General features: G+C 48.0%; 1 protein-coding gene across 2 annotated transcripts; it reads right to left on the bottom strand.

The window, feature by feature from the left end:
- Window positions 1-2,690: 2,690 nt before the first annotated feature.
- On the bottom strand, window positions 2,691-8,044 carry PGLYRP2 (peptidoglycan recognition protein 2). 2 transcript variants are annotated; one of them, XM_057709399.1, is made up of 6 exons: window positions 7,981-8,044; window positions 7,191-7,317; window positions 5,018-6,127; window positions 4,486-4,696; window positions 3,571-3,868; window positions 2,691-2,804 (listed from the first exon to the last, which is right to left on the bottom strand). In XM_057709399.1, the coding sequence occupies exons 2-6, from the start codon at window positions 7,279-7,281 to the stop codon at window positions 2,715-2,717; spliced, it is 1,800 nt and encodes a 599-aa protein (XP_057565382.1). In that variant the 5' UTR covers window positions 7,282-7,317; window positions 7,981-8,044; the 3' UTR covers window positions 2,691-2,714. The 2 variants fall into 2 exon arrangements, with proteins under 2 accessions (XP_057565382.1, XP_057565383.1); XM_057709400.1 differs by lacking the exon at window positions 7,981-8,044 and having other exon boundaries at window positions 7,191-7,429.
- Window positions 8,045-16,509: the final 8,465 nt, after the last annotated feature.

Genomic DNA, 16,509 nt, shown 5'->3' with positions numbered 1-16,509 from the left:
GCTCTGCCCCCAGGGAACCCCCTTGGGGGCCACATGCACTCCATCTCTTACCTTGATTTCCTGACCAGCCCCAGAATCAGCAGGCGTCTGCACACTGACTGGCTTCCTCCAACTGAAGGCAACTCCACGTGACTCTGTCTGTTCAACCCCACCCCACAGCCAAGCTGGGAGGGCACAGTGAGGGCAGGATGCAAGAGGAGAGGAGGTAACAGAGCAGGACCCAGAATCTCTCACTGATGAGGAGGCAGCACATGCCCTTCTCTGAGCCTCAGCTGCCTTCTCTGCAAAATGGGCACGTGCTGACCAAATGTTGGAACTCTCATCCAGTGCTGGTCAGAGTGTAGACTGATTCATCCAAGCTGGAAAACTGTTGTGATCTATGAACATTGACCATACATCTCTCCTCTGACCCAGCAATTCCACTGCTAAGTATACACCCAATAGACCTGCCCACCAGTGCTATTCATAATAGCCCCAAACTGAAAATAATGCAAGTGTGCATCTATTGTAGAATGGATAAATTGTGGTCTCTTCACATAGTGGAATATTATGTATCAATAAGAATGATTGAACTCAGATGAATCACAAACAATGTTGAGAAAAAAGAAAAAACCCAAACAACGAAGAGAAAACACTGTGTGGTTCTATTTATGTAAAGTTCCAAAGTTGGCAAAACTATATGTAACCAGTCAGGATATCGGTTTCCTTTGGAGGGGCTAGAGATGGGAAGTGGGAGAGCACGAGGGACGCTTCTGAGAGCTGATTGTGGTGTTTTTTTAAAAAAATTGAGGTGAGGGGCTTCCTAGGTGGTGCAGTGGTTAAGAATCTGCCTGCCAATGCAGGGGACACGGGTTCGATCCCTGCTCCAGGAAGATCTCACATGCCACGGAGCAACTAAGCCCATGTGCCACAACTATTGAGCCTGCGCTTTAGAGCCCATGAGCCACAACTATTGAGCCCATGTGCTGCAACTACTGAAGCCCATGTGCCTCAAGCCCATGCTCCACAACAAGAGAAGCCACGGCAATGAGGAGCCTGCACACCACAACGAAGAGTAGCCCCCACTCACTGCAGCTAGAGAAAGCCCGCTCACAGCAAAAAAAGACCCAACACGGCCAATAAAACAAACAAATAAATTAATTAATTAAAAAAATTGAGGTGAAATTCATATGATACAAATTTAACCTGTTCTATTTCTTGGGCTCAGTGCTGGTTACATGGGTGTGTTCTATTGTGAAAATCCATTAACCACACATTTTGATGCTCTTTCTTGTATTTCTGTTACAACACAATAAGTATTTACTTGAAAAAAGAGGTGACCAAATGCTGAATAAGTGAGTTAACTTGAGAGTCAGTAGAATCCTGGTCCACTGGCCGCGGAGTGGGTTTGAGTACCAGCTGGTCCTTCTCTCACTGTGTGACCTCAGGCAAGTCACTTCCTCTCTCGGAGCCTTGGTTTCCTGATTTGCACAAGATGATAATATCAGTTTCAGAAGGTTCTTAATGGGACACTTTGTTTATTCAACAAATGTTTCCTGATTGCCTACTATGTGCTAGGTACTGGAGAAGCTACAAGGAACAAAATAAACTTGGTTCCTGCCCTTCTGGAGCTCACAGTACAGTGAGAGAGACAAATCCTGAACATGAATGCAGGGCATTTCTAGCTGGTGAGGAGGACTTGGAAGAAAATAGACAGACTGGAGTAGAAGCTGAGCAGAAGTGATGCACTTTGAGCTAGAAAAATCCAGGAGGGCCTCCCTGAGGAGGTGGCGTTTGTGACCTGGAGCATGAGAAGTAGCTGGTCATGGGAAGAGCATGCCAGGTAGAAGGAACAGCTTGTGCAAAGGCAAGGGTGACCAGAATTCACAGGGTGGAATGAGTAGGACCACCTTCATGAGCATGTGACCTGTGCAGTCACCCAGGACCCTATGCTCAGAAGGGCTCTTCATTGCACTTGATTTAATGCTCTGCTGTTGTTGTCTTGAAGTTCTTGCTTTTTTGGACAAGGGGCCTGTGTCTTCATTTTGCACTTGGCCTCGAACATTCTCTAACCTGTCCTGAAGAAGAGGGTCTTTGGTGAGGATCAAAAATCCTTCTCCTGGAGCTGGACATGTTCATGTAGGTGCACATACCTTAGCTATGCCCACCTCATTCATACCATGCTCAGTCCACTCACTGCACTCACGAGTAGAGCCTCCCTGTGTTCTGCCATATCTTTGAGTCTTTACCACTTCACTTCATACTGGCCCCTCTTCCAACTCCCTGCATTTTGCTGGAGGACTTTCTCTGACAGGTGGAGTCCACATTGCCCATGCAACAAGCAGCCCCAAAGTTCCAGCACATTAACACCTCCCTGGGAGCAGCCCTCAGCCAATGACTATGGAAGTTGGAGGATCAATACTCCAGCTCCCTTGCCCTTTGAGTGGGATGACTCTGAGTTGTGTGAGCTGCATTGTCCCCCAGAGGTCCTCAGTGGGATGGAGCTCCATGTGCCTCCCATACCAACATGCCCGATAAAGTACACTGTCCCAGCTGCCTTCCCTTCCCTGTGTTGCTTCCATATTCCCCAGCTGATATGTCCTGGGATCACTGCTCAGACAAACTACTTGCATTGGGATTCTTGTCCCAGGGTCTACTTCTGGGCAACCCCAAAGTAAGACAGAACACACAAACACAGATGATGCATGGACAAAGGCTTTCTGCCCATGGTATCTTTATTGGAGGTCTGCGGCTAACCGGATCATTGGAGGTTGCCTCCTCTTGGATGTCCTGGAGGCCTGCCTGGCAGTTCTTGGTTTCACGTTCTAAAAAAGACAAGGGAGCGTGAGGTTTGCCGGGGGGTGGGGGTGCGGTGTAGTGGGGTCTGCCTTCCTCATGGTGGCACCCTAGATGTGTAAACAGACAGGGGCCCAAAGTGAGGGGGCAGGTACAACCTCAACTGCAGGCCAGCCAAATGAAATGGAGTGGTAGTTTGAAGGCAGAGCTAGATAGTACAGGGGTGATTACAGAGGTGTTTTTGTGACCAAGATCATACGTCAGGGTGCAGTCATCAGGCTGAGGTTGTGCTGACCGGGCCTAGATGGCTCCAGCATAAGAGTTGTCATCAAGGGTCAGGGATGCTGAGGCTGAGCAAGCATCCTCAGGAGAGGATTGTCTCTTTGAGATTCTGAGAATGTTTGAACCAAGGATTGCCACACTGGGTTAGGGGCTGGACAGCAGCTGTGCAGGCAAAAGGGTTTTCTGTAGAGGGTCACAGGCTGGATCAGTGTGTGGATAGGGCGCCTTTGGGTAGGGGGCAAGGATGAGGGCAAGTTTGGGTGGCTGGGATGAGGTTGTGCAGGCAGAGGGGCAGGGTGGGTAGGCTATGCTGCAGGCAGAATGACTGAAGTGTGGGTCTAGATTGCCTGAACAGACAAGCTTCAAGGGAGTTCAGGGTCCTAACTGAGGCTCTGTGGGCACAGGGATACAGGAAGGAGTGAGGGGCCTGCTGAGGTTAGGCAAGCAGGCAGGGATCATCTTGTGTGGACAGATGGGCCTCAGGCCGAGGCAGTGCGGGTGCCTGGGACTCACCTTGTCGAAGTGCGGCCAGGTGTGCAGCAGGTTGAAGAGCGCGTCGCCAGGGCATTCAGTGCGCACGAGCTGGCGGTGGCCGAGGAACGCAAAGTCTGGCCGCAGGACGCCGGCGCGCACAGCGCAGCGCGGAAGCTGGTCGCGTACCGCTCGCAGCGCGGGCTCTACGGGTAGCTCCGCCGTGTAGTTGCCTATGAAGGCCACGCCGAAGCCGCGGGAGTTGTGGCCCAGTGTGTGCGCACCCACCCAGTGCCAACCGCGGCCCTCGTACATGTAGCCGTCTGAGCCCACCACGAAACTGCGGAGAGAGGGAAGCACGCACCACACAGCGTGAAGCTCCGCCCCTCGTCTGGCCCTCTACCCCAGTTTCCGCACCTGTGCCAAGGGCCACCGACACCCCAAGTCCCGCCAGGTCGCGCTGACTCTACCCCGTCCAGCCATGTCCCACTCTCCCACAGAATGCCACCCCAGAAACCGTCCCGTTTCTCTGGATCTGTCCCCAACATCGGCCTTGTCTCTTTCTACCCAGCTCCCTCCCCATTGCCTCAAGTCCAGCTCCTGCCTAATTCAGAGCCCTTTTCGGTCTTAGGTTATATCCCATCACTGCCCCGTCCCAGCCCCAGCCGCTACCACCGGTCCTGCTCTGCTCTTCTCCCAAGTCCGGACTCCTTTCCTAGTTCCCACCCTAGACTCAGGAGTCCCACTGTTGAGCTATTTCTGGTGCGAGTTGAGGCTCTGTCCCTAGTCTATGCCACGCCCTCTCTCCACCTTGGCTCCACCCACCTGAAACTCCTCTGTTTTGCCAGCTTTGGTTAGGTCCAAACCCCGCCCCCTGAGGCAGGGTCCGCCCACCCAGGCTCTACACTGCACCGCCCCTTGGTCCGCCCTGTCAGCGCCTTGCAGGTTGCCGCCCACCTGTAGCCTATGTCGCTCCAGCCGCGAGTATGCTGGTGGTAGCGCTGCATAGAGCGCATGTTCGCAGCGCAGCGCTCAAAGTCCGTGCAGGGTGGCGCGGGCACGTATGTGTGGTGTACATACAAGAACCCGAGTGGCAGCTGCAGCGGTGTTGGGGTGCCCTCGAACGGTGCAGCGCCCCAGCGGCAACGTGGGTGGATGGCTGGACACCCTGAGAGAAAGGGAGTCCAGGGCGGGAGTCAGCAACCCTTTCTCTGCCTGCCGCCTGCTCCCACATAGGAGCGCACATAAGGATCATCCCTCCAGCCTCCTCCCAGATTTGGGGACAGTTCAATCTCACAACCACAAAGGCCCCCATTGGGATCTAACTTAACTAAATCTAACAGCATCCTGGTTCTGTTGGCCTCGCAGCCAAGGTCCTTATTGTCCCCTCTGGAATCCCCCAGTCCTAGATCCCCCCTGACCTATATGGCACTGAGAATGTCTGTATCTGTGAGAAGGAGCATCACAGCGGGTAGGGGGCCCTCCTCACCTAAGAAAGTCTCAGTGAACTCCTTGGTAGCGTGGGTGGCCACCTGTGCCAGCTGTTCTTGGCTCATGCCCTGAAGTTGAAGGTGTGCTGGTTCCAGCCTCTGTAGCAGGATGAGGGCCCCCCATACCTGCTGGGTCAGAGTGGGAGCCAAAGTCAGAGCAGCTCCATTCTGCCGTCGGAAGTTGCTGCGAAATCCTGGGTCTCCGGCTACCCCGGCTCCGTAGTACTGGCTCAGCAGATGGCTGAGGGGTGGCCGGGGCTCAGGGGACCGGCTCAGGTAGTCTCCAAGGAGGGCCCCATCAAGGGCACCATTGAGGAAGGCCGTGGTGAGGCGTGATGCTTCAGGGTCCAGGAGCGTGAAGGTTCGGGGAACAGAGAGCTGGTCCCAGCAGCCCTCAGTTCCCAGCTTAGAATGCCTCTGGGTCTGGGGGCCCTGGAGGAAGTTCAGGCCCAAGTCTCTAGCCAGGGTGACCACAAAGAGGCTGTCCACGGTGGTTGGGAACTTGGCTTTGGTATCTGGTGAGGGGGCTTGGACATCTGGAGAGCTGGGTCTAACATCCAGAGAAGTGGCCCCGACATCTAGATCTGTGGCTCTAACATTTGGAGACACAGTTCCGGCATCTGCATGGGTGACATCTGGAGACACATCCCTGAGTCCTGGGGAGGTGGTGGCTCTTACATCTGGAACTGTATCTCCAACGTCTGGAAAGGTGACTCCAGCATCCGGAGGGGTAGCAGTGCTGTCTAAGGGCAGGTTTACAACCCTGTTCCCCTGCAGCCCTGCCTCCAGCCCTGCCAGAAGAGGCTCCACAGCCACAGTTGAGCCATCAGGTGCCAGTACCACACCGTATTCCTTCCCATCCCTCACACCATGTCTTGCCACCTCCTTGGACAGGCCTCGAAGCTCTGGGCTCAGTGAAGGAGGATCCAGCTTGGTGGTGTTGAGACTCTGCCCCTCCAGCAGGAAGTGATAGAGGGGATTGTGGGCACCAGAGTCCTGGGCTGACAGCAGCCATGCAGAGGCAGTGTGGCCAGCCTCAGTGACTGATGTCTTCAGCTCGAGTTCAGCCAGTGCCTGGATGACAGAGTCCATGAGCAGGGGCAGGGTCGCTGCCGAAGGAGAGATGGCATTAGCCCAGCAGCCCAGCACCACCTGTTCCTGAGCCACCCCTTGCTGCTTCTACGTCTTCTCAATGCTCCCAGCTCTTTGCTGGACAACATTATGATGTCTGATGCTGTCCTCGTGTAGGTGAGGAAAGTGAGGCACAGACAATAGGTTAAGGAGCTTAGACTATGATTGAGCACTGGGGAGCCATGGCAGGTTCATGAGCAGGAGCAACACCTGGCCAGGTTGGAATTCTAAGATTGTTCCTTTCAGTGCTGTGTGGAGAATAGATTTCGGAGGGACCAGAGTAGAGAAGGGGAGAGAGTATGGAGGTAAGCAGTGAAGGTGGCTGAAGCCAGGATGGTGACACTGTGATGGACAAGAGTGGGCAGAGCCCCCAGATATTTTCAGGGAAATATGGACCGTTTTTCGTGATGGATTGGAATTTGGGGAATTTTAGAGGGAAAGGTGTCTCAAAGGTTGCGCAGGGGAGGGTGGGCCTGTGCCTTGTGGGAAAAATGTCAGTGGCTGAACATGGAAGTTAGAAGTGCAGGGCTCAGAGCTGGGGTGGGTTGCTGAATAATAGCTAACATTAATTAAACATTTACTATGTGCCAGGCACCATTCTAGGTGACTTATATAACTTAACCCACTTAATCTTCACAAGGACGCTATGAGTGTGGAGAGGTGAAACTACCTACCTAAGATCACATAGCTAGGAAGTGGCAGAGGCAGGAAGTCTTAATTCTTACACTCTACTGTCTGCTGGAATTCAGGTTCTTCTCCAGACAGTTCACACAGTAATTCCTCTATAACTTTGTTCTTCTCTCTGCCTAAAATGTCCTTTCCCGCTTCACCACGAAGTAAAAATCTTCTTCTTCTGTCCTAGATCTATGTCCCCTCCTCCAGAAAGCCTCCTTGACTTTTTGGCCCCAGTTTCTTCCCCCAACCCTTGCCCTGATCCTATGGGGCCTCCTGGGTCCAGCCTGTACAGCGCTGGACACAGAGGGGCAGCAGTATACTTCTGCTGCAAGAGTCCTGGCCTCAGGTCTCTGCCTTTTGACCCACCTGTGCCTGGCTCCAGCTGCAGCAGCAATCCGTACAGGATCCACAGGATACCCTGGACTACCACTGGGGGCTTCCAGTTTCCAGGGGACATATCCTCCGGTTGATCTCAGCGGAGACCTCGGCAGAGCTGGAAGGAGACAGGAATGGAGAACTGAACAGTGCCTTTGGCTACTGTCAAAGTCCAGCGGTGAATGACACAACTGCCACTTCCAGAGCTGTGGGCAGCAGGCAGCGGGGGTGTGGGTGCAGAGTGCCCTGGCTCAAGGTCACCTGGGTCTCAGGGGCTCCCGCACCCTATCCTGTTCCTCCCAGGCTGAGGTCAACGGTCAGTAAGCCAAGCCCATTGCAGGAGTGGCCTGGAAACCAGGTAGTTCAGACTCCAGCAAACTCTGCCCATTCCCCAAGAGAGGTAGACTGAGGCCAATTCAGCAATCCACCCTTCCTATGATGATAGTTCTGTAGCGCTTCTGGCCACCAGAGGGGAGTCTCAGGTGCCTGCCTGACTGGTAAGACTGGCTGTGCTGAGGGTGGGGAGAGAAGGAGAGGCCTGAAGTCAGCACTGCCTCCTGCCTTCTTTGATGCCAGCATTTTAGCCTCAGGCAGAAGATGGGTGCAGGGACCGAGGATTGTTTTTGCTGAAGTCTGCTCTGAGTGTAGGGGGACCTGGAGATGTCACCTCTCATCTCATTCCAGCTCCGGATCCCAAGCCACTAGAATTAGCTGAGAGCAGGAACTGGGCTGGGGTGTTTGGGACCCTGGCTCTGTCCTCAGAGCTGGCCTCTGGGCTTACCTGGGTTTGCAGTGAGGGGTCCTCCTTCTTCCTCTGGTTCCCGTGGCCAAGTCCTGCTGAAGACAGCCCTCCTCCTCTTTATCCAGCGTCAGGTGGGACGGGCTCAATGTGGCTGGGGTTGCCGTGTAAATTGCTTCATTGTGGGCCTCCCAGCTTGAAACTAGCCCGGGGAATTTCCGGGAGACCCACCAGGCTGGGAACTTAGCACAGGGACGGGCCCTGGGCGGGCCTGGGAATGCCCGGCTAAGCCAGGCCTGGGATTCCCCAGGGGGCCTACTTAGATATTGAGTGTCCTCTTTCTGGGTATTCAGCATGGCCTTGCACAAAGCTGGGCATACAGTGGGGGCTCACAGAGTTACGTGCTAAGGGAGGAGTGGGAATAGAGGCTGCCCCCCAGGAGATTCTGAGGAAATCTCCTCCTCCATGTCCCAGTTTCTGAGGATTTGGGGCCAGGGGCTCTTCCTGGTAGAACCACATGGAGGATATGGGCTGCATGTCCATGCGGTGCAGGACTAGGGTGAGGAAAGTGAGGGTGTAAAATTTAAGGCGGTGCTGAGAATGTCACCCATCAAGATAAATAATATTCTAATACAATGTTTTTTGTTTTTTAATAAACATCTCATTTAATTATCACAACAATCCTATGAAGTTGATAATATTATTTTCTCCATTCTACAGATAAGGAATCTGAAGTCAGATTTGAAGTAATATTTTTTTAAGAGCAGTCTTAGGTTCATAGCAAAATTGAGAAGAAAGTACAGAGATTTCCCATATATCCCCACACTTGCATAGCCTCCCCCATTATTAATATTCCCCATGAGGTCAGTACATTTGTTGCAATTGATGAACCTACATTGACACACCATAGTCACCCAAAGTCCACAGTCTACAGTTCACTCTTGGTGTTGTGCATTCCATGAGTTTGGACAAATGTGTATGGTATCCATCATTACAGTATCAAATAAAGTATGTTCACTGCCCTAAAACTTCTCTGTGCTCCACCTATCCATCCCTCTCTTTTCCCCCTATTCCTGGCAACCCCGATCTTTTTATTGTCGCCATAGTTTTGCCTTTTTCAGAATGTCATATGGTTGGAATCACATAGTATGTAGCCTTTACAGATTGGCTTTTTTTACTTAGTAATATATATTTAAGATTAATCCATGTCTTTTCATGGCTTGATAGATCATCTGGGGGGTGGGGGGGTGTAACACGATTCCGTTGTCTGGATGTACCATTGTTCATCTATTCACCTAATTAAGGATATCTTCCAAGTTTTGGCAGTTAGGAATAAGGGTGCTATAAACAACAGGTTTTTGTGTGGACATGTCTCCAACTTCTTTGGGTAAACACCAAGGAGCATGATTGCTGAATCATACAGGAAGAGTATGTTTAGTTTTGTAAGAAACTGCCAAACCATCTTCCAGAGTGGCTGCACCATTTTGCATTCCCGCCAGCAATGAGTGAGGGTTCCTGTCACTCCACACTCTTGTCAACATTTGGCGTTGTCAGTGTTCCCGAGTTTGGCCATTCTAATAGGTGTGGCGTGTCATCCTGTTAATGCAGTGTTTTAAAAGACTAGAAGAAATGCAAAAAACCCATGATGAACAAACTATCAACATTTTAGTAAAGACAGGATCAAGGGCAGTGCTGTGCCGAGACATATTGGCGCCAAAGGTGCAAGGAAAAATCAGGAATTCTGATCCTGTCTTTGTGCCTTACTTGCTTTATCTTCATCCAGACCCTGCGCCCACCAGGGGGTAGCCCCCAGGATGTTGCAGGGTGACTGTCACACGAGATCCTCATGCTTGGTCTGGGAATGAACTTGATGTGGCATCATGGACCCTGGGTTTGTCCCTCTGATTCTGCCACTGACTGTGGCTGTGGAGGAACTCTTGCAGTTTTATTTAAACACCCATTTATGCTCATTTCACCCAGCAGGAGGGTGAGCTGAGAGGGTAAGTAACTTGCCCAAGGTCATATAGCTAGAACCTGTGGAGGACTCCAAACCCAGTGCATGTTTTCATTATCCTGTGCCTAGGTAAGAGTCAGAGTAATTATGACCCTTCATGCTGGGCAAGTGTTTGCAGACTGGCTACAGAGCAACTTCACACCCAGTAATTCTTGTGCCAGCCAGATAGGCAGACTTGGTATCCGTTTAAAGCTTGAAGTTTGGTGGGAGGTGGGTTGTGTTGGAGCCAGGGACATGTCATGGCCAGCCAGCATTTCCCTCAGGGTCTGTCTGGGATTTGTGACTTTCTTCAGGTAAGACCCTTCCTCCAGGAAGCTTCCTTGATTACCTCTGGCTCCCCACTTTCCCCATTCTAGCTCCCTAGCCCAGGATCCCTACCTTTGACCCAGACCTGTCCGTACAAGGCCTAGAGTTTCTCTGTCTGGTTCCATCTCCCCCAGACTAGGAGATGTTGAATTCTTTTGGGGTGCCCAGAAATGCCCACCACAGGTCAGGGATCAGATGGGAAACAGGGAGTGACTGTTGAGTACATGATAGGCCTGACTGAGGATGTGGGGTCAATTTGAGGTCAGGCTCTGAAACATACACACATGCAGGCACCCACACACAGAGTCACCTGGTCTGGGCTGGGCCTGGGTGGAAGCACAAAGGCTGGGATTCCCATGACGAGTCAGTCCCCACATCTGCTTCCCTCCCACCTCATGAGACCCACTGCCAGGATAGGTTAAGGCCCCTTCAGCCTGCAGACAGCCCAGGGGTCTCCTGAGAGTACCCAGGGCCTGGGGCCATCTCTAATGGACGTAGTGTCGGCACAAACAGGCAGAGCCCTGGGTTCTGGATCTGAAGTGAAGCTGGGATCAAGGACAGAGGCCAGAGGAAAAGGAACTTGGGGCAAGACTGGGCATGGGGCCAAGATGAGAGTTAATAACATTCACTTTGGTAACAGTAATGGTAATAATAATTAGGACTCATATTAATAATAAAAACTTGTGTGCAGGTCTTTGAGGTAAGATTTCACATGCCTACATTAAAAAATTTTTTTTAAATTGAAATATAGTTGATTTACAATGTTGTGCCAATTTCTGCTGTACAGCAAAGTGACTCAGTTACACATATAGACCCTTTCTTTCTCTTTCTTTCTTTCTTTCTCTTTCTTTCTTTCTCTCTCTCTTTCTTTTTCTTTCTTTTCTTTCTTTCCTTCCTTCTTTCTTTCTTTCTTTCTTTCTTTCTTTCTTTCTTTCTTTCTTTCTTTCTTTCTTTCTCTCTCTCTTTCTTTTTCTTTCCTTCCTTCCTTTCTTTCTTTCTTTCTTTCTTTCTTTCTTTCTTTCTTTCTTTCTTTCTTTCTTTCTTTCTTTCTTTCTTTCTTTCTTTCCCTTCCTCCCTTCCTTCCTTCCTTCCTTCCTTCCTTCCTTCCTTCCTTCCTTCCTTCCCTTTCTTTCTTTCTTTTTCTTTCTTTCTTTCTCTCTCTCTCTCTCTCTTTTTTTTGGCAACACCTCATGGCATGTGGGATCTTAGTTCCCCAACCAGGGATTGAACCCCATGCCCCCTGCAGTGGAAGCGTGGAATCTTAACCACTGGACCATCAGGGAAGTCCTGAGGCACTCTTTTTTTAAAATATGCTTTTCCATTATGGTTTATCACAGGATACTGAATATAGTTCCCGTGCTATACAGTAGGATCTTGTTGTGTATTCATCTTATATATAATAGTTGACAATTGCTAATCCGAAATTCCTGGGTCTCCCCTCCCCCACCCCCTCCCCCTTGGCAACCACAAGTCTGTTCTCTATGTCTGCGAGTCTGTTTCTGTTTTATTGATAGGTTCATTTGTGCCCTATTTTAGATTCCACATATGAGTGATATCACATGGTATTTGTCTTTCTCTGTCGGACTTATTTCACTTAGTATGATAATCTCTAGTTGCACCCATGTTGCTGCAAATGGCATTATTTCATTCCTTTTTACAAGTGAGTAGTATTCCATTGTATATATCTACCACATTTTCTTTATCCATTCATCTGTTGATGGACATTTAGGTCGTTTCCATGTTTTGTATATGCCTACATTTTCAAATTCAGCTCTGGGTTTTGTGAAGAGATGTTTTAAAGCAGGAGGGGGCAAACCACAGCCTATGGATTGACTGTCTGTTTTGTAAACAATTTTTGTTCTTGTTTTTTTTTTTAACGTAAAATTCACCTAACACAAAGTGAACCATTTAAAAGTACAATTCTGTGGCATTTAGTACATTTACAATTTTGTGCAACCATCATCTCTACCTAATCTAGTTCCAAAATTTTCATCAACTCAAAATAAAACCCTCTATCCATTAAGCAGTCACTTCTTGTCATCTACCAGCCCCTGGCAATTGCCAATCTGTTTCCTGTCTCTGTGGATTTACCTGTTCTGGACGTTTCATATAAACAGAGTCATGCAATATGTGACTTTTTGTGTCTGGCTTTTTTTCCATTAAGCATAGTGTTTTCAAGTTTCATTCACATTGTAGCATGAATCAATGCATTTTATTATGAATCATTCCTTTATGTGGCTGAATAATATTCCATTCTATGGATGTAGCACAATTTGTTTATGTAAAATGAAGGTTAATTGGAACGCATCCTCTCCCATTTGTTTACATATTGTCTATGATTATTTTCATGCTCTTACAGCAGAGTTGAGTCCTTGTGATGGAGACCATTTGTCCTGAAAAGTTGAAAATACTTACTATGTGCATCCGCCACCTCCAGCTTTATTGAGATATAATTGACGTATAACATCATGTAAGTTTAAGGTGTGCAATGTGATGATTTTATATATGTCTATATCGCACAGTGATTACCATGGTAAGCGTACTTAACATGCATCACCTCACCTCACATATTTTTTAAGAAATTGAGATATAATTGACATACAATAAACTGCATATATTTCAAGTGTACAATTTGATATTTTTTCTTATTAGTAATATATATCTGGCAATCCCAATCTCCCACTTCATCCCACCCCAACCCCCAACCCCCGGCTTCCCCCCGTTTGTGTCCATATGTTTGTTCTCTACATCTGTGTCTCTATTTCTGCCTTGCAGACGGGTTGATCTGTACCATTTTTCTAGATTCTGCATGTATGCATTAATATACTATATTTGTTTTTCTCTTTCTGACTCACTTCACTCTGTGTGGCAGTCTCTAGGTCCATCCATGTCTCTACAAATGTCCCAATTTTATTCCTTTTTATGGCTGAGTACGATTCCACAGTTATTTTGTGTGTGTGTGTGCGTGGTAAGAACTTGTAAGATCTACTTTCTTAGCAACTTTCAAGTACACAAAATTGTTACCTATAGTCACCATGCTGTATGTTAGATTCTCAGAACTTATAACTAAAAGTCTATACCCTTTGACCAACATCTCCCCATTTGCCCCAACTCCAGCTCTTGGCAACCACCATTCTACTCTGCTTCTACGTGTTCATTTTTTTTTCTTTTTTAGAGTCCACATGTAAGCAAGACCATACAGTGTTTGTCTTTCTCTATCTGACTTATTTTACATAGCATAATGCCATCAACTTCCATTGATGTTGTTGCAAATGGCAGAGTTATCTTATTTTTTATTGCTGAACTGCATTTATATTTATATTTATATTTATATCTATCTATCTATATCACATTTTCTTTATCCATTGAGGGGGACTTAGGTTGTTTCCCTGTCTTGGCTATTGTAAATAATGCGTCAATGAACATCAGGTGCAGATACCTTTTCAGGAGGTAGTGATTTCACTTCGTTCGAATTCAAACTTTTAAATAAAGTTTGCTGACACCTGCTGAGCCAGCCCTCTCCCGCCCCATTCCTATTCTCACTCTGTTTCTTACTAGCTAGAGAAAGAGCCTTAGTCTTGAGCCCCCATTTTGTCCATCTCTGAAATGGGAGAAGAGTACCAACCTCACAGGGCTTTGTGAGAGTTAAATGAGGCGGTACATGTAAAATGCTTAGGACTGTGCCAGTGTGTGGGAAGCATTCGATAAGTAGAGTCATTTCTGCTCACCCTCCCGACTGCCTCAGCCTCCCCAGCAGAGGGTCAGCCCACAGTATAATTATTATGGCCAGACTCCCATGTCCTGAATGAGTCCAGACTCACAGTCATTTATTACTTCTGCATCTAGGGCACTTGTCCAAGTCAAGGCTTCCCTACTGGCCCCAGCCCCCCAGTAGCCAGCTGGGCCTTAGGGCCGGGCCTGGAGCCAGTCTGGAATCACAGCCAAATCGTTAAATCCAGGGCAGGCCAGCCCCAAGAATTGGTTGGACCTATTTCACCGGGAAAAGCAACTCATGGTGTGAACGATCGACCTCACAGCATCCAGCTGGTGCTATTCTACACTCCCTAGTGGACAGAAGTTGCCTTCAGTTGCATCTTTCTGGGGGAGTAGAGATGAGATTTAATCTCTCAGCACCTGAAATTGGAGATGAAAGAGTTTTGCAACTGAAGACACTGGATATTGCAGTGAAATTGTGAGCTCAGCCCTTGGTGGTATGCTAGAGGCCAAGAATGAGTGTGTGGTAAATGGGCCAGATGTTGGCACTTTGGGGGAAACATTACCCAGCACCTATGGGCTCCTAGCTGTCATCACCCTGCTTTGAGAGAATGACACATGGCATAGGGCTTTTTTTTTTTTTTTTTTTTTTTTTTTTTATTTATTTGGTTGCATCGGGTGTTAGTTGCAGCAGGCGGGCTTCTCTTAGTTGTGGCATGTGAACTCTTAGTTGCATCATGCATGTGGGCTCTAGTTCCCTGACCAGGGATTGAACCCAGGCCCCCTGCATTGGGAGCCTGGAGTCTTAACCACTGCACCACCAGGGAAGTCCCGGCATAGGGCTTTTTAATGTTTTTTTTTTTTTTTTTTCCGAAATGGAACATTTCAAACATATGCAAAAGTAGAGAGAATTGTGTAATGAACCCCCGTGAATGTCCATCATCCAGCTGACATGTGTCAACTCATGAGGGATCTTATTTCTTCTATTGTCTCCACCTACTGTCCCTCATCTGCAATGTTATCTGACATTGAGGATCATTGCCTAGATCTATTAATTCATTAGCAGTTATAATAGAGTGAAATTGGAATGATATCATTCCTTCTTCATTTATTAACCAGAATATCTCTGGAAAGAAAAACATCCTCTCATTTACCATGTGGTTATCCAGTGGTACGTTTCACATGAAAAAGGCAAGATGAATGCTAGATTTTTTTTTCCTTTCCTAGTTTTCAAAAGAATTACTAGGCTCCTTAACCTTCTCCAAAGGTAAATAGTGAGATTTTTTTCCTATATATTTTTAAACGTATGGATTTAAATTATTGAAATGTGTCAAATATATTGCAGTTTTTATCATTACTGATAATCAAATCACTATCCCTTCTTTGGCTAGTGGGAGGCTTTTCACATTGACTCCTGAGTTCTTTTGGACAGGACTCTTACTTAGCTTTCTTGCTTTATGATGTAACAAGATAAGGAACACCTTGTACATTTCCTGCCACAAGCCTGGGATCAACTATTTCTCCAAGGAGCCCTAGTGGGCTACAGACCACAATCAAGGGTGCTTATGGCTAGTGGGTTATTTGTTGTTTCTAGGTCTTTTCATTGGACAGAAATAGGAAATTCCTCACTACCTTTTAAAAAGTAAAACACATCATGAATTTATACTGATACTTCCAATTCATCTTTAGGGTTACATGGCTTTTACTTAGCCAGATAAATCTTATACCTGTAGTTTTTTCCCCACACTCAACATTCAAATTCTCAATGACACAGATATTTCCTTTATTCCACAATACACACTTATCATCTCAGAATAATATAACAACGGTATCTTTTTTATTTATTTATTCATTCATTCATTCATTCATTTATTTTTTGGCTGCATTCAGTCTTCGTTACTGTGTGTGGGCTTTCTCTAGTTGTGGCGAGTGGGGGCTACTTTTCATTGCAGTGCGTGGGCTTCTCAGTGCGGTGGCTTCTCTTGCTGTGGAGCATGGGACTTAGAGCACTCGGGCTTCACTAGTTATGGCACTTGGACTCAATAGTTGTGGCAAGCAGGCTCTAGGGCACGCAGGCTTCATTAGTTGTGGTGCGCGGGCTCAGTAGTTGTGGCTCATGGGCTTAGCTGCTCCGTGACATGTGGGATCTTCCTGGACCAGGGATCAAACCCGCGTCCCCTGCCTTGGCAGGAAGATTCTTAACCACTGTGCCACCAGGGAAGTCCCAACAGTATCTTAAACAATATGATTATTGAAAATCCATTTAAGAATTTTTTCTGTTTTTTTTCCCCCTTTGGGTATATTCCATTGGAAATGAGCCATCAAATTACTGTCCCAGAATGTCACTTGATAGCATAGACATATATATACTACCAACTGTAAAATAGCCAGTGGGAAGCTGCTGTATAACAAAGGGAGTTCAAGTCGAGGATGGATGATGCCTTAGAGGACTGGGACGGGGAGGGTGGGGGGGAGTCGAGGGAGGGAGGGAATACAGGGATATGTGTATAAATACAGATGATTGAACTTGGTGTACC

Source organism: Hippopotamus amphibius, chromosome 15, assembly GCF_030028045.1.
Source record: "Hippopotamus amphibius kiboko isolate mHipAmp2 chromosome 15, mHipAmp2.hap2, whole genome shotgun sequence".
NCBI classification, from domain to species: Eukaryota; Metazoa; Chordata; class Mammalia; order Artiodactyla; family Hippopotamidae; genus Hippopotamus; species Hippopotamus amphibius.
The sequence above is the reverse complement of the archived record's forward strand: the minus strand, read 5'-3'. Positions and strand labels throughout refer to the sequence as shown.